Source organism: Ascaphus truei, chromosome 2, assembly GCF_040206685.1.
Source record: "Ascaphus truei isolate aAscTru1 chromosome 2, aAscTru1.hap1, whole genome shotgun sequence".
Taxonomy (NCBI): Eukaryota; Metazoa; Chordata; class Amphibia; order Anura; family Ascaphidae; genus Ascaphus; species Ascaphus truei.
This window is the reverse complement of record NC_134484.1, coordinates 66,236,740-66,256,432: the sequence shown is the minus strand read 5'-3', so window position 1 is coordinate 66,256,432 and position 19,693 is coordinate 66,236,740. Positions and strand designations below refer to the sequence as shown.

General features: G+C 43.1%; 1 protein-coding gene across 7 annotated transcripts in view; it reads left to right on the top strand.

Moving 5' to 3' along the window:
• VPS13B (vacuolar protein sorting 13 homolog B) overlaps positions 1 to 19,693 on the top strand; it is a 1,123,013-nt gene that overhangs the window by 88,745 nt on the left and 1,014,575 nt on the right. For all 7 annotated transcript variants that reach the window (XM_075582636.1, XM_075582637.1, XM_075582642.1 and 4 more), the window contains exons 5-7: positions 11,266 to 11,433; positions 12,426 to 12,607; positions 14,643 to 14,817. In XM_075582636.1, coding sequence (XP_075438751.1) covers positions 11,266 to 11,433; positions 12,426 to 12,607; positions 14,643 to 14,817 — 525 coding nt within the window. The remainder of the gene's footprint in view (positions 1 to 11,265; positions 11,434 to 12,425; positions 12,608 to 14,642; positions 14,818 to 19,693) is intronic.

The window sequence follows — 19,693 nt, the reverse complement described above, 5'->3', positions numbered from 1 at the left end:
AGAATACAGTGCAATAAACTAGTGTATATATACCTCCAGAGTGAAAGCCAACAAAGATGTGTAAAACCGCGGCCCGGGTTTGTAGGAGTCCCATAGACTCCAAAAAGGTTATCCCCTAGTGGTGAAAAAGGTTTGCAACAGACCAAGAGTAAAAAGAAAAAAATGGTCTAACAAACTATTAATGGACAGAGCAAAGATGGACCAAAATAAGTACATTGTAATATCAGGCATACAGACAACTGTGCCAAAGAAAAAAGAAGAAACCGAATCAAATATACATGCAGGTAGATTTAAGTAATAAAAAATAATTATTTTCAACAATAATGGTACAATCCATAAAAGGAATAAAGCACAAAAAAAAAAAAAAACCCTAAAAGAAAATAAGAATAGTCATTCTCACCAATGGACCAAGCAGATGCCATTCAAATATGTCAGTGGGTTTAGAACAACATGACTTAAAAATTGGTCTCAATGTTCCATATTCCCAAATATGGTGTTCGGGAAGCACAAGTTCATGTATGGAATATAAAAAGAAATGCATACATAGTGCAACAATATATAAATGTGGTAGGATACAATAATAGTGTTAAATGGACAATACCACTGCTTACATGGTCATGTGAGAGTAGAGTGCCTTGAAAGGTTTCTTTGGGGATATATTACTTTACATAGTGACATTCTTATATTTTATATTTATAAAATGTTTTACCAGGAAGTAATACATTGAGAGTTACCTCTCGTTTTCAAGTATGTCCTGGGCATAGAGTAATGATGACAAATACATGGTTACAAAAACATAGTTACATTAAGTGAGCAGGTTTATACATTATATACAAGACATTGCATGCACAGTTAAAGATAATACAGCTGAACCCCGTTATAGCGCGACCTGTTATAACGCAATTTTCACGTGGCTCCCGTTTAAAAAAAAAAAAAAAATTTACATTTTTTTCTCAATTTTTTTGCACACACTCTCACTGCACACACTCTCACTGCACACACTCTCACTGCACACACTCTCACTGCACACACTCTCACTGCACACACTCTCACTGCACACACTCTCACTGCACACACTCTCACTGCACACACTCTCACTGCACACACTCACTGCACACACTGCACTCACTGCACACACTGCACTCACTGCACACACTGCACTCACTGCACACACTGCACTCACTGCACTCACTGCACACACTGCACTCACTGCACACACTCCCAGCACTCACTGCACACACTCTCACTGCACACTGTACACTGCACACACTCTACACTGCACACACTCACTGCACACACTCTTGCTGCACACACTCCCAGCACTCACTCTCACTGCACACTGCACACACTCCCAGCACTCACTGCACACACTCTCACTGCACACACTCTCACTGCACACTACACTGCACACACTCTCACTGCACACTACACTGCACACACTCTACACTGCACACACTCTACACTGCACACACTCTACACTGCACACTCACTGCACACTCACTGCACACACTCACTGCACACACTCACTGCACTCACTGCACACACTCACTGCACACACTCCCAGCACTCACTGCACACACTCTCACTGCACACTGTACACTGCACACACTCTACACTGCACACACTCTTACTGCACACACTCTTACTGCACACACTCACTGCACACACTCTTACTGCACACACTCCCAGCACTCACTCTCACTGCACACTGCACACACTCCCAGCACTCACTGCACACACTCTCACTGCACACACTCTCACTGCACACACTCTCACTGCACACACTCTCACTGCACACACTCTCACTGCACACACACTACACTGCACACACTGTACACTGCACACTCACTGCACACTCACTGCACACTGCTCACTGCTCACTGCACACTGCTCACAGCACACTGCTCACAGCACACTGCTCACAGCACACTGCTCACAGCACACTGCACACACTCCCAGCACTCACTCTCACTGCACACTGCACACACTCCCAGCACTCACTCTCACTGCACACTGCACACACTCTCACTGCACACACTCTCACTGCACACACTCACTGCACACACTCTCACTGCACACACTCTCACTGCACACACTCTTACTGCACACACTCTCACTGCACACTGCACACACTCCCAGCACACACTCCCAGCACTCACTGCACACACTCCCAGCACTCACTGCACACACTCCCAGCACTCACTGCACACACTCACTGCACACTGTACACTGCACACACTCTACACTGCGCACACTCTGCACTGCGCACACTGCACTGCGCGCACTGCACTGCGCGCACTGCACTGCACACACTGTGCTGCACACACTGCACTGCACACACTGCACACACTGCACACACTGCACACACTCCCAGCACACACTGCACACACTCCCAGCACACACTGCACACACTCCCAGCACACACTGCACACACTCCCAGCACACACTGCACACACTCCCAGCACACACTGCACACACTCCCAGCACACACTGCACACACTCCCAGCACACACTGCACACACTCTCACTGCACACACTCTCACTGCACACACTCCCAGCACTCACTGCACACACTCTCACTGCACACACTCTCACTGCACACACTCTCACTGCACACACTCACTGCACACACTCACTGCACACACTCACTGCACACACTCACTGCACACACTCACTGCACACACTCACTGCACTCACTGCACACACTCACTGCACACACTCACTGCACTCACTGCACACACTCACTGCACACACTCCCAGCACTCACTGCACACACTCTCACTGCACACTGTACACTGCACACACTCTTAATGCACACACTCACTGCACACACTCTTACTGCACACACTCACTGCACACACTCTTACTGCACACACTCCCAGCACTCACTCCCACTGCACACTGCACACACTCCCAGCACTCACTGCACACACTCTCACTGCACACACTCTCACTGCACACACACTCTCACTGCACACTCTCACTGCACACTCTACACTGCACACACTCTACACTGCACACACTCTACACTGCACACTCACTGCACACTCACTGCACACTCACTGCACACTCACTGCACACACTCACTGCACTCACTGCACTCACTGCACACACTCACTGCACACACTCCCAGCACTCACTGCACACACTCCCAGCACTCACTGCACACACTCTCACTGCACACACTCTACACTGCACACACTCTACACTGCACACACTCTACACTGCACACACTCTACACTGCACACACTCTACACTGCACACACTCTACACTGCACACACTCTACACTGCACACACTCACTGCACACACTCACTGCACACACTCACTGCACTCACTGCACACACTCCCAGCACTCACTGCACACACTCTCACTGCACACTGTACACTGCACACACTTTACACTGCACACACTACACTGCACACACTCTACACTGCACACACTCACTGCACACACTCTACACTGCACACACTCTTACTGCACACACTCCCAGCACTCACTCTCACTGCACACTGCACACACTCCCAGCACTCACTGCACACACTCTCACTGCACACACTATCACTGCACACACTCTCACTGCACACTCTACACTGCACACACTCTACACTGCACACACTCTACACTGCACACACTCTACACTGCACACACTGCACACTGCACACTCACTGCACACTGCTCACAGCACACTGCTCACAGCACACTGCACACACTCCCAGCACACTGCACACACTCCCAGCACTCACTCTCACTGCACACTGCACACACTCCCAGCACTCACTCTCACTGCACACTGCACACACTCTCACTGCACACACTCTCACTGCACACACTCTCACTGCACACTGCACACACTCCCAGCACACACTCCCAGCACTCACTGCACACACTCCCAGCACTCACTGCACACACTCCCAGCACTCACTGCACACACTCTCACTGCACACTGTACACTGCACACACACTACACTGTGCAGTGTGGCGCACACTGCACTGCGCACACTGCACTGCGCACACTGCACTGCACACACTGCACACACTCCCAGCACACACTGCACACACTCCCAGCACACACTGCACACACTCCCAGCACACACTGCACACACTCCCAGCACACACTGCACACACTCTCACTGCACACACTCTCACTGCACACACTCCCAGCACTCACTGCACACACTCTCACTGCACACACTCACTGCACACACTCACTGCACACACTCACTGCACACACTCACTGCACACACTCACTGCACTCACTGCACACACTCACTGCACACACTCCCAGCACTCACTGCACACACTCTCACTGCACACTGTACACTGCACACACTCTACACTGCACACACTCACTGCACACACTCTTACTGCACACACTCACTGCACACACTCTTAATGCACACACTCCCAGCACTCACTCTCACTGCACACTGCACACACTCCCAGCACTCACTGCACACACTCTCACTGCACACACTCAAAACTGCACACTCACTGCACACTCACTGCACACACTCACTGCACACACTCACTGCACACACTCACTGCACACACTCACTGCACTCACTGCACACACTCACTGCACACACTCACTGCACTCACTGCACACACTCACTGCACACACTCACTGCACACACTCCCAGCACTCACTGCACACACTCTCACTGCACACTCTACACTGCACACACTCACTGCACACACTCACTGCACACACTCACTGCACTCACTGCACACACTCACTGCACACACTCCCAGCATTCACTGCACACACTCTCACTGCACACTGTACACTGCACACACTCTACACTGCACACACTCTACACTGCACACACTCTACACTGCACACACTCTACACTGCACACACTCTACACTGCACACACTCTACACTGCACACACTCTACACTGCACACACTCTACACTGCACACACTCACTGCACACACTCTTACTGCACACACTCACTGCACACACTCTTACTGCACACACTCCCAGCACTCACTCTCACTGCACACTGCACACACTCCCAGCACTCACTGCACACACTCTCACTGCACACACTCTCACTGCACACTCTACACTGCACACACTCTACACTGCACACACTCTACACTGCACACACTCTACACTGCACACTCACTGCTCACAGCACACTGCTCACAGCACACTGCACACACTCCCAGCACTCACTCTCACTGCACACTGCACACTGCACACACTCTCACTGCACACACTCTCACTGCACACACTCTCACTGCACACTGCACACACTCCCAGCACACACTCCCAGCACTCACTGCACACACTCCCAGCACTCACTGCACACACTCCCAGCACTCACTGCACACACTCTCACTGCACACTGTACACTGCACACACTCTACACTGCGCACACTGCACTGCGCACACTGCACTGCACACACTGCACTGCACACACTGCACTGCACACACTGCACTGCACACACTGCACTGCACACACTCCCAGCACACACTGCACACACTCCCAGCACACACTGCACACACTCCCAGCACACACTGCACACACTCTCACTACACACTCTCACTGCACACACTCTCACTGCACACACTCCCAGCACTCACTGCACACACTCTCACTGCACACACTCTCACTGCACACACTCTCACTGCACACACTCTCACTGCACACACTCTCACTGCACACACTCACTGCACACACTCACTGCACACACTCACTGCACACACTCCCAGCACTCACTGCACACACTCTCACTGCACACTGTACACTGCACACACTCTACACTGCACACACACTCTACACTGCACACACTCACTGCACACACTCTTACTGCACACTCTTACTGCACACACTCACTGCACACACTCTTACTGCACACACTCTTACTGCACACACTCCCAGCACTCACTCTCACTGCACACTGCACACACTCACTGCACACACTCTCACTGCACACACTCTCACTGCACACTCTACGCTGCGCACACTCTACGCTGCGCACACTCTACGCTGCGCACACTCTACGCTGCGCACACTCTACGCTGCGCACACTCTACGCTGCACACACTCTACGCTGCACACACTGCACACACACTCACTGCACACTGCTCACAGCACCGGGGGGGTGTCGGGAGGAGGGGGGGGGGTTGTCGGGAGGAGGGGGGGGGTGAGTGAGGAGCAGGCTGGGACTCGGAGGGCCGCGTCGGCTATGCCGCGGAGGGCCGGTAGGTGTGGAGGCCTCGGGGGGAGGAAATGGATGCCGGTGGTGGGAGGTAAGGAGCAGGTTGCGGATGGACTCGCCGTTGCTAGGGGACGTGTAGGGCTTCCGGCCACCTCTTCCTTCCTTCCCTCCTTACTCCCTCCCGCCCGATCAGGCGCGCGGCGGACATTTTTAAAAAAAATTAGCGCGACCCCGGTTCTAGTGCGGTCGGATCGGGTGGCCCCCGAGGACCGTGCTATAACGGGGTTTAGCTGTATATATTATAGGCGTATGTAACCGTTACAGACAAGATTAAAGAGAGTAAAGTACATTTTTGTACACATTTTGCTACAACAGATTTGTGTGTTCTGTGCATAGTTTTTTCTTTAATAAACAAGGACCTTAGACTCTGCACATAATTTTATTTGATATTTCTTGGTTGGTGGCAGCGTATAGATATGATTGATTACAATAGAGTAAGGGGTAAATATTAATTAATTTAAAGTACCTAACGCAGGAGAAAGGCAAGTTGGCTAGTTTAGCCTTGTGTATTAACCCTGGTTGCATATCTAAATCATGTACTCACAAGTGTGCTGTCCATGACAGATGGTATATTGGTATGGATTGAGGGGAGATCACCTTCATAAAGGTCCCATCAAATGAATAAGAAGTGGACCTGATAGCTGTGTAGTAACCCTTGTCCTGTATGTGTAGGTCATGTGCTCACAGGTGTGCAGTACATGACACTAATGAAAAGCATTGGGAAGCTGTTAGTAGTTGACACTGGGACAGAAGTATGTACTTAAAAGCATTTTTACCCTTTAAGTGGACTCCCTCTGTTTTTGAAGCTAAACAGCACTCCAGGCAAATTGACTGCCGGATGAATTCAGCATATTCCTCCATTTGTTATATGGACTAAAATACATAATTTTTTTGCTGTTTAATTCTTGACCGTTTTATCACGTGATGTTATATATATGTATTTGTATGTGTGTTTTTTATTATCACATTCGTCATGGTATTTGCATGAGCATAGATGTGTAAATATAATAATGAGTAACTTATAGGGAATATATTTCTTTGAACACAGAAGCTATATATTTTCTTTTCTTCCATATTGCCAGAATAACGTTTTGCAAATATTTAAAAAAAATCCCTGTCTAGTTTTCTTTTTATAGAAGGCAGCAATGACCTTGTGTTTAACCCATTAAACATATTACTGACACGAGTCTGATTTGGTCATGTCTTAAATGCACCTTTAAACCCTTCACTGCCACAGAGATGTTGGAAATATAACTAGACAATGCAGCCCAAGCTCTCCGGAGAATAAAGAGGTTAATCTTGATAACTTTGTCAAACAAAAGTCACAAGACGTTGTACAGGCAAAATATTTTCTTAACTACCTAGAGGAAGGTCAGCACTACGGTACATCTGTTAAAGTGCAGTTGTCTGTTTATTTCTATATAATAATTGCACCAGCTAATAGTGCTTAATACTTTCCGTATACAGGAAAATTTGAACATCGGTAGTATAACATTTCTTTCCTGTATTTCACTGATGAGCTATTTACACTTTACTGAGAATGTGTGCGTTTGTTTTTCTAACCATCTTACAGTTAAGCAGATATAAATGGGCTTCTTCCCTATGGATTAGGTGTAAGATGACAGACAACTTCTACAATAGCAGATACATTTGTTTGTCTCATAATTGGATGAAGAAAAAGTTCTTCATTAATTAGTTCACTTAGAACTTTTATTTTAACACAAGTATTGGTCATGATGTGGAGATGGCAATGGGCTATATAGTTACTATAGGATTCTGGCTCAAAGATGTCAATGTATATTCGCTGTATTTTGTTAAATATATGGAAAATGTAATACAGTACTTTCAAATATAAAGAAAATATGAATTTAGTTGTGGTATGTACTGATTTTATTTCTGACCTGAATGCAAGGTACTGTAAGGTTGGTGAGCTTCATTATTTTATCCCCCTTAAAATAAGTACTGCATTTATACTACCAGTTTGTCCTGCAGCCAGGTTTGCTGGAACGACTTTGATTGGGGTGCTTTACAGACATACACATGTGTACCCCGAATCTGACAACATGGGGTGCACTCTGTTCTGCAATTTCTGAAATAGCGTATTTGTAAACCTACCATGCAGAGGAGCGTACAACATGTAAGTATGACAAAAACATGAGGACAACCTTTTCAAGTCCTCAAAGTGGATTTGAAAAAGGATTTGTGGGGCCTGTAACGTTGAACCTATGTCTTCATCATTATACTGCATGGCAGGAAAGTCTCCATATTAATGCTTGTCAATTGCTTTTGTATGAATTTTAAAAGTTTTCTGGGGGGCGCGGCGGTTACAGAGGCCCTGCACTCTTCCCTAAGGCATTTAAATGAAATGCCGGGGTCCACGCGAGGCCTCTGTAACTTCACTTACCTTGACTTGGGCGTCTTCATCATCAAATGACTCCGCGGGTGATGTTACATGACCCCCTGCGTCATTTGACGCTTCAGAAAAGGTAAGGGGAGGGCGCGAGCACAGGGGGAGAGCAGGCAGTGGGGCGCAGGGCAAAAGGTTTGAGCACCCCTGCTCTAAAGCATACAAAAATCTCAAATAATAATATCATGTCATTACTAGTCTTCGTGTGGTGCCAGCAGCCGAATCGGGGAACCTCAACAGTTCCAAAATGATAGAGAAGACTACCACACATGTGCTAGACAAAGGCGGTGTGGTTTGAAACGTTGCATTAGTTTAACTTTTTGGATGGATTAAACTGATTTTATTTTTATTACTCTATTACATCTAGAGAGTATGGTGGTCTTCTGTTCTCTATTTATTTCCTTTATTGATCAAATGTTTTACCAGGAAGTGATACATTGATAGGTACCTCTCGATCTCAAGAAACTCCTGGGCATAGAGGTATGATGACAAATACATGGTTACAAATACGTAGTTACATTAAGTGAACAGGGTTATAAATTATATAAAAGACATTGCATGCGCAGTTAAATATAATATATGTTTTAGGCTTATGTAACAGTTAAAGTCCAGATCAAAATGTGAGACAGTTTTAGTTTTGAAAGAACTTAGACTGGTGGTGGCTGTGAGAGTCTCCAGCAGATTGTTCCAGTTTTGTGATGCACGATAAGAGGAGGAGCGGCCGGATTCTTTGCTGAACCTTGGGACATGAACAGTCTTTTGGAGTCAGATCTCAGATGATACGTTCTGCATGTGGTAGGGGTGAGGAGCTTGTTCAGATAGGTGGGCAGCTTGCCCAGAAAGTATTTGAAGGTAAGACAGGAAAGATGAACTTTGCGCATAGACTCAAGTGATGACCAATCTAGTTCTTTGAGCATTTCGCAGTGATGTGTGTTGTAGTTGCATTAGAGAACAAAACGGCATATTGAATTGTAGAGGGTATCAAGTTTGCTAAGGTGAGTTTGGGGTGCTGTGCCATATACTATACCCCCATATAGCAGTGACATCTGCTGTGCGATACGCTTTCTGACCTGCAGACTTAGGGAGGATTTGTTCCTATAAAGTACACCTAGTTAGGCATAGGTTTTGGATGTCGGGTATCCAAAAGTGTATAAGGGTACGTGTGTCTGTATTACATATATAATATTACATGCACACACGCGATATTACCATATGTGCAGCAGGGCCCTGACTGATTAGGAGCCCGTTCTGCCTGGTCAGCAGCACACACTCTGCCTCGGTGCTTCCCACTCTAGGCTCTGCCTTGGCACCCTAAAAACCCTGCCTGAAGGGGCTACCCCAGCGGTCTTACAATGGAAGCTAGGCCTAACCAGAATTTAGTCAACACATAATGTCCTAATCCTCAGGCAAGCCCCTGTGGAGTGGGGGTAGATTATGGTGAGGGATGGGCAGTAAGAGACAATAAGGGTGAGTGGAGAGTATGGTGAGGAGGGAGCATGTGTAGGAGAGCATGGAGAATGTGGGGGGAAAGCATGGTGAGAAGGGAGCATGTGGGGGGGTGCGTGCACCCCCACTTCCCACTTACCTGCATGCAGCACATGTATGGAGGTTTGAGAGCCACCTTGACCATAATGTTGTCCAAGACAACTGAAAAGCGCCTCCGAATTATTTTTTCTGATGCTAGAAAGCCAACAAATAAACTATCTAACTTCACATCACTGATTTTAAAGGGAGGATTTAAGAGCATCGAACATGCAGTATCATTTTTGGGAGAAGTCTGTTCAGACATTTTTGCTACTCCAATCCTTTACCCACCACACAGGTTGTCATTTGGGGATAGTCTTTCTATTTCATGTACTTCTTTACAATTTTTGCCAAAAATGTAACCTTTACCTATTGCCCAAATTGCCAAGGTGCAGTCTGATCACCGGGTTGAAAATATGGGCACAAAAGCAACAATAACAACAAAAAGTTTAGCATAGAACAGCTGCTCAAAGTATACCTAAACTTGAACTTTTTTGTTTCTTTGGAAATTATTTGTGTTTGTTTTTAATCCCCTTAAAAGCAGAATTCTCACTTAACCCTTAATCTGCCTTTCTTGTTTTAAACTACCAAGCTGGTAGTAAGAGTGTGGGGGGGGGGGAGGGGGGAAGGCGCTCCTTTTCAGGATTAATTTTTATCAAGCTAGCAAACTATCTTTGAAAAAATGATATTTAAATACACTATTTTTATTTTTTATTAGTCACCCTAATGTAGTGCCTGAAAATGTTATTGTCATGAAACAAGCAGCCTCAGAAGGGTGGTCAGTGAATATGAATTACTCAAATATTTGTATATGAGTTCTGTGTACGTAACAAGCAACAATACCACTGTTGTATGCATATATGAAAAACATAAATGTATTATTGGTTACAGACGGCCTATTTACATTTTCCCTGAAGTAGACCAGTGTAATTAATCGTAGCAAATAAAAGATCAGATGTGGTCTCGCATGCATGAGTATTAAAGAAAATAACAAAGTAGCATGTCCTATAAAATGTGGTTTGTTTTGGTTCTTGATGAATGGGGTTTTAATGTTGAATAAACAGAACCAACTTAACTATACCGTACTTGCTGTCTTGCAGGTTACGTCCAGAGTTTAATTAGACGCGTTGTCAATAATGTCAACATTGTGGTGAACAACCTAATCTTAAAGTATGTTGAAGATGATATAGTTCTATCCGTCAATATCACCTGTGCGGAATGTTACACTGTAGATGAGTTTTGGGACCGAGCATTCATGGATATCTCTGGTGAGTAGACACAACTGGCATGCATTTCAATTACTTGCATCTCGAGTGGGTCCTCCTTTGGTGCTCATTTGTTGGAATATCATCTATCTTCTAGAATCACTAGTGTTATTGACTTTAATGGTGTCCTACTCTTTCATTCAGAATATTTTTATTAAGACGTGAATTTAATTATACCCATGATCCCCTAATTTCACGCAAGTAACAATAATTTATATTTCAGTTTTAACCAAAGTACTCCTTGAAAAGGGTATTTAGGGTTGGCTTATACGGACATTATACATTTTACCATAAAAATGTGTGAAATCCAATACGAAAGCAGCTTGTTAGATCACTCCCCTGACACACCCATTTCTGATTCCGAACACCCTTTTCAGCTCGTTATTTGCTTACAATAATTGATGCAGAAAAGATACGTTTGTTGTCCCACGATTTGTAAAGGACTTTGGTTTTGCTTTGACCTTGTCTGATATCTGCAGATTTGCTTGTGCCACACTATAGAACCGAGTTGATACACTAGTACAGGTGGCGAGGTTGGCACTTGTCTGGGGTGGAACCAGTCCAAATAGAATTTGAATCTTTAAAATCTGTTTATACCAGGAAAAATACAACGTAACGCACATCTCATTTTAAAGTATGTTCCAGGTTATATTTAAGAGATATATATATATATATATATATATATATATATATATATATATATATATATATATATATATATATATATATATATATATATATATAACATTATACAGATCTTTCCCTGCCCATTTCAGCTAGTCATCTTTATTTTGAGAGTATTTATTGACATTAGCTTCTGTTGTGGCCTAATTCTGCTCTATCTTTAAGGGTTTTGCTTGAATTTCTTTTCCAGTGATAAAATGTTAGATTTTGCAGAGAATCTCTCTCAGCAGAATGCATCTTTCTATGGGTGACTGCTATGCTGCTGTTACCATGGATTTTGTTTAGTCACCATTTTGTTAAATTTTTTTCAGCAACTGAGCTGGTTCTCAGGAAAGTGATTAACTTTTCGGACTGTACGGTTTGCCTTGACAAGAGAAATGCAAGTGGGAAAATTGAATTTTACCAAGACCCATTGCTGTACAAGTGCTCCTTCCGAACTCGCCTGCACTTCACATATGACAGCCTGAACTCTAAAATGCCGTCCGTCATTAAGGTAAGTGATTAGTCACTTTATAAAGAAACGCACAATTATGGGAAATGGATAATAGTATTGATTTAATGCTATGAATAAATCATGGTCATGAAAGCAGAACCTGAGAGATGTTCATGCTCACTGAACCGTAAGAGAAAAATAGGAACAAAGTCCTGACGGGGTGCTACTAAAATCCTATGTAAGTGGTGTATCAATGTAAATCTCTTGAATCAATCAATAGTATGTGCAGGACAGACTGAGATATATATCCGCTGTATGTATCCTGTGGCACCTGTTGCAATTTTTTGCATTTCTTTATTTTGATATTTAACTCACATTATTGTCTGTGTGTACATATGGATGTCTGTTATATGAAATTTCAAACTATAAAATATTAAATTTTTCTGACAATCATTGTTGCCATCGTATAATTTTTTGGAGTGCTGGGAACTCCCCTCATGTTAACTATTAACGGAACTATTTAACCAGTCACTAGTTCCAGGTGAAGTGGAAAGAGCCAAGTGTTGTCCCACGTCCCAAAAAGTGTAATTGGGGAAGAGGCAAGAAACTGCAGGCCAGGACGTCTGTAGTGGGGAAACGAGTGGAAACGCTGCGGATAGAAAGAATTGTTCACTTTCTAAAGTCCAGCAACTTCCAAGATCCCAGGTAGCATTGATTTGCTGTGGCGAGATCATGTCAAACAAACCTAATTGTTTTGTTTTTTTGAGCCGGGTAACTCATGTAAAAGACCATGGTAGAGCATCGTGAGTTTAGTGAGGCCTTTGAGACTGTACCACGGCCTTTGAGACTATACAACCTAGACGACTGATATACAAGTTGTAATACTTCGGTTTTGATTCTAAAATGGTTGAATGGATAAGACATTCGTTTAATGTCCTTCGTGCTCTTGTGGATGGTCTGGAAGGGAAAGTATTCCTTTTTGCAAATGACACAAAGATATAAAGCATGATAGACACTAGATAGGTAAACAGAATGACTAATGTTCTAGGTAGATTGGTTAATAAAGGATTTATGGCACTAGAATGTCAACTACTACAGGGGAAAGGGGCCTGGGAGTTATTAATTCAGCTGACTTGAACGTAGGTGAGCAATGGAGGAAAACCAGCAGGATGCAAAGTTGTATAGGGAGAGATATTTGCAGCAGAAATATAGGTGTAGTGGTGTCACATGATAGATCATTGGTAATATAGGTAATAGCTCATCTAGATTACAATGATCAGTTCTAGGGACCGTATCATGCGGAAGGACATAAATAAATTGGAGATGGTGCAAAGAAGGTCTACTAAAATGGTACATGGTCTACACCAGAGGTGGTCAACTTCAGTCCTCAACCCCTTCCAACAGGTAAGGTTTTCAGGATATCCCTGCTTCAGAACCATGAGCCACTGATTGAGCCACCTGTGCTGAAGCAGGGATATCCTGTTTGGGGGGGAAGGGATGAGTGCTTGATGACTGAAGTTGAGCACTCCTGGTCTACAGCATAGAACTGGGAAAAAAGACTAAAGCACCTTATGTGCAGGGAGGAGATTATATCAACTTTTGGATATATACAAGATTTCAACAAAGTACAGGAGGGAAGTATTTTGCAGAGAAAGAAGTGGTAGAACAAGAGTTCCTGCTCTGAAGCTAGGGGTGGCAGGCTCAGGGAAAGAAGGACCGATTCACAGCAAAGGTGGTGGTTTCATGTAATATCCTCCCAACAGTAAAGGCTTGTGTCTAATCCAGTAAATGCTTGACGTAAAGTTATCCTAAATACAAAGGAAAGCCAAGGATCAAAGAGGCTTGCAGGTTATTCAGTAGATGGTAAAATGGAAAGTGAAGCGATTCCATGTTTCTATGGGAGATTGCTGCTTTAAATCCTTGTTTTTTTTTTTTAAGTCCTTTGAGAGCTGCTAAGTAAAGAATGACATCTTCGTTCATTTCCAAATAACATTTTAAATAGATTGTGTGGTTAATTTAACCTTTCCACTGTTTGAGGACTTGGATGCTCTGCATTACTTTGTTTGATTTCCGGGTCTTATGTTCTTCCATTTAGATTCACACACTGGTTGAAAGTTTAAAACTTTCTCTCACTGATCAACAACTCCCTATGTTCATACGCATAATGCAGCTGGGAATTGCACTATACTATGGAGAAATAGGAAACTTCAAGGAAGGAGAAACCGAAGATCAACCCAGTCACAGCAAGGACACAATTGTTAATATGCCTGGTAAGTCCCGTTCTTGCTAAACAATCAAAAAAGGTGCTGGACCAGTGGGAATGTGCTAAACTTGTGATAAAGGAGTCAATGTGTTAAAGCACCAAAGGGGGACACAGTACATTTGGAAATGGTTTGTAATTAACTGTGCTATTTCCTGTAGGGGCTATCATCATTACATATCCTAGTTTAAAATAATACGAATTCTCCGATTTTACAGCATTTATACACATTGGTGAACAAAACGAATAAAAGTACAATTAGTGTGCGCACTGAAGAGCTTAAAATGGAATGTTTGGTATTCTGTCCCGGTGGATGAGGCTGGAATTAAACCCATGGACATGGGTTCTCACATACAATATTTTGCCGCAGTAATGTGCTCCCTCTTGTCACTTGCAAACTAAAAAAAAAAAATAAGCAGCTGAACCTAAATGTAAGGGTTTAGGCAGACCTGTGGATGCAATGTTGGTGTCCAAAAACAGTGAAGCTTTAAAATCACTCATGAGCTCCCTCACTGCCTCCTTTGTCCTGCCCTTCTTGGACACAGAACATGGAGGTGGTGTACATGATATGTCACTACTTCACTGCGGACCTATGTGGGATTGCAACGTGGCGCAGTCTAATTCCCATTACGCTGATACACAGACTTAAAATTAAAAATAGACATTTATAGGAACATACTCCGGTCTTCATCTATCAAGGCAAACTTGGAGCAAAGAGGTATTTTTGTTTGATTCTTCTTGGTGTCATTGAAGTCTTAATTATTTTAGTGTTCCAGCTGTAACATTTGGGCAAGACCAGTTTCCAAAAAGCACAAGGTTTATCAGAGTAAAGCAAATCAATTGAATGCCATGGAATCGTGTTCTTGATAAATACGGAGTAGTTTATTTGCACCGTTTTTGCGTCAGTCAATGTAATGTTCCACGTTGACCATGCTTGTAGCACATTGCGATCTTTTCAGGAGGAGGCGATACAAAATGTGATCATAAGATCGGCTTTGGGTATCTCCCCTTTAACTATAATGCTCTAGACCTGGGGCGACTTGTACTCGTTTGGCTAATAATGGACACCAGATATTAGACATTTTGATTTACAGTTCAAGTTTCTTCTGCTGCAACTGGAAACCAAAAAAATAGCGCCCTTCAAGAAAACGTGTTTTTCTTTGTGTTGATTTGTGATTTTACCCCTTTTAACGGAGTTGCTCCATTCATCAGGATCATTTTTTTTAAGCCAGATGCATTTGGTTTCCTTAAAATGATTGACCCTTTAGGTAACATTTCTGCATAATTAGTTTTCTGTGAAAAATGAATGTTTTGCTTTTTACTGGACTCCATTAAATTCATGATTTATCAGATAATTATTGTTCTATACTTTTATCCGTTTGGCTAGTGAACCATCATAATTGCTTAAAAAGTAAAGAAGAAAATAAAAAAAAAACATGTAGGGAAAGACGGCAAATACGCCAAAGTATGTGGTTACCATGGAAACAGCAACATATAGAAATACATTATTGTCACCTGTGTGTGTCTGTCTGTGTATATAGTATATGAAGTTCATCCAGGGAAGGTAGAACATAACAGCACTCCAGAGGACTTGATATAATAAAGTGCAAAATGTATTACATAAGTGATTGACGTTTCGATCCACAACTTGGACCAGTATCAAGATACTCAAACAGGTAAAGTATGCTGTTTAATAAGGTGAAGAGTGGGTGTGTCCACGTGAAATAAAACACATGTTGGCGAAGCCACCATTTGAATACGTGATTGCTAGGCAAACATATCATTGCAATTCTTAAACACACATCAGAAAAAAATGTGGTGTCATATAATGTTATATAAAGTGTCTTAACTCGGTGTTCAAAATAACACTGCATGTAACGAGAGACAAAACTAACATTGACACAACTCAATAAAGACTGCAACAAAAGCAAAAAAGACTCAACATGCTAAATGTATCAAATAAACACACGAATAAACGGTGCAATGTTACGCTTAGACATAAGACTGCAACAAAGAAACCTAAATCAATCATTAATATAAGCCACTGAAGTAGACGGATACTACAGTATAATGTAAAATACGTCATGCATTCGTAATTCTATGTGCATGGATGCAAACTATGGCCCTATCAACCTCACCAATCTCTATAGATGCAATTAGACTCAAACAAAAATGGATGTGGTCTGGTATAATGTATACTCACCGAAAAATGCAGCAAACATAAGGAAATCAGAATGCACCTGCAAATGGATATAGTCTGGTGTAGTGGATAGCCACCAAGCAATGCAGCTAACCTCATGAAACCTGGAAGCCATTGCAACGCACTGGACCACTGGAGAATGGTAGCAGCCCTCAAATCAATAGGACAATATATAAACGAAACCGTTGAAATGTTGTGGTGCCAGATTATGCAACTTTAAATTAATACCAACACCATCATTACGCGGTACACGCTGCATTGGACCATTAGAGATAAGTATCGTCTCATATATAAAAATAGAAAAAGTATGTTGTCCTCTAATAAACATATGTCCTAGATTGTGCTAACGTAAACCTATGCTGGTTTATGTTATTCAAAATCTTTAGAGCATTAAATATAGTACAAGAACACAGTGCCTTGAGTCACGTAGCAGACCCCACATATTACGGACAGCACTGTGGTCTGTGGACTAAGGCCGAAAGAAGAGTACTACAGTTGTGTACTTTAGATCTTGTTGGCAACCCAAAAATGGCGCCACGGACAGTACCTGTGTAATCCCAAATATTCAAAGTCATTATCCAGGATCCACTTACAGCAACTAAATCCAAATCAGAATATTAATTAAATAGGCCTGGGTTTCTCCAAACTCAAAACAAACTTGAGCCACATGTGCTGAAACAGGGATATCCATAAAAGCCGGCCTGTTTGCGGCCCTTGAGGACTGAGTTTGGAGACCCCTGAAATAGGGCCTGCAGTATGTATCCAACACATCAGGATTACCATACAGTATAAGAAAAACCAAAAACAAATGTAAGATGCATAAGCGTAATATTCAAAAGTATTTCATTGCAAACGTCAAGCTGATACAAAAAGGTTTAAACAATCACTAGACATCGTATGAACCACATTTATATGTCATATCTATTTAAATGGAGATAACCAAGTGTATTCATAACTGGAACTGCTAGTTCTAGATATAAATGATTGTATGTTTTGGAACATACACTGGCGACACACTTTATTCGAGCTCGGCTAGTCCCACGAATTCGGGTATACCCGGGTGTTTTGAGGTTTGTGACTGTTTTCTGCCCGAGTGCATTGAGTTATTTTCCGGCAGGGATTGAAGCATTTTATTCCCGCTGGCTGCAATACTGCACAGTACATATATATATATACTGCATTACAATTCATGAATTTATGCCATCTGGTAGACACGTGAAGCATTGCAGCCTATTAAATCCTAATCATTATCATTTAACAGATCAGCCGCCCATCAGCCAGGCATGAACCCAGGCTGGGAAGGCAAATGCAACGGGGCTTGCCAGAGGTTAGGAGCGGCGCATTCCAGGTATCTGCCAGGTACATACCGGGTATTTGCTCGAATAAAGTGTGTCGGTGCAGTAAAACAAGAAAGCCTCAGTTCATCCTTGAGGCCCCGTGGGGCCACTGTCAAGATCGAAAATCCACTGTATCGCCTGTTGGAGGAGAAGACTTTTCACATTGCACTTCATGTCGGAGTATCTACAAAGTCTTTAATCATGTAGCGTAATGTTGCCAACATTAGTTGGCAACTAGTCCCTTAGTTAAAAAGGGTCTCGCAACTGGTTTCTCAGTAGTTCCACTACAGAAGGCAAGATGGATGCTGGATCTATGCTCATTCATTCTCCCTCCGAAGGTCCTGTCTGTCTTGCCTACATATAAAAGTCCACATTGGGGGAAAAAAATCCATTAAATGACAGAAGAGGATTGACCGGTAACATGATGTTTTATCCGAATTGATTTGCCCGAATGAGTCTCTTTAAATAGTGTGGCTGTTGTTATTAAACCATTACGGCATGTCATGTACCCTCTACATGCCAAGCATCCTTTAGTAAGAGGGCTTAAACACGTTTGTGGAAAGAATTGGATGTACTTGTCAGTTGGATCTCCTTTCACCAATAGGTCGTTCATATTTTTATTTCTTTTGTATCTAAAAAGAAGATTAAGCTCCGTATCTGGAGCAAGTTTTGTATCCGTTTCTAGCAGTTATCAAGTACAGTCTTTTTGAGGCCATTCAAAATGTTTGAAAATTTAGAAATGAAGGGTAATCTATTCTCTTGCTGTTTGTCTTTAGTAGTTAGTAATTCATTCCTATGAAGCCTTGGTGACTTGTTCAACGCTTCTTTTCTATTGTATCCCATGGCTATACATTTCTCTGCAATTGCATTCATTTGTCAAGTTCTCTGTTCAGATGAATCAACTACGTGTGCAACTCTGACAAGCTGGGAATAGGGTCAACCCTTTTTCAGAGGAGTTGAATGAAAACCGAAGGCATATAGGAGTGTTACAATCCGTTGGTTCCGTGTATAAATTGGTTGTCAAACGTGAATCCACTGTATTGATAAGGACATCCAGGAAATTGATACACACCTCATTTGAAGTTAATAGTGAAACACTGTGGATTAGGGAGCTCATTTAAAGATATGTGAAATTCAACATGTTCATTTGTAATACCGGTCTACAAAAAAAGGGCGTGTATATTGTGTGTGTATATATAGATATAGATATAGATATAGATATATATCAAATGGAAATATTACTGTGTGCTCATTTGCATGTCTTGGACAGATTTGCAGCCCTGCTTTTCATCATTATCACCCAGCTTACAGAGCTCCCACTGCAGCAAGGGATTCTGGGAAGTGACATG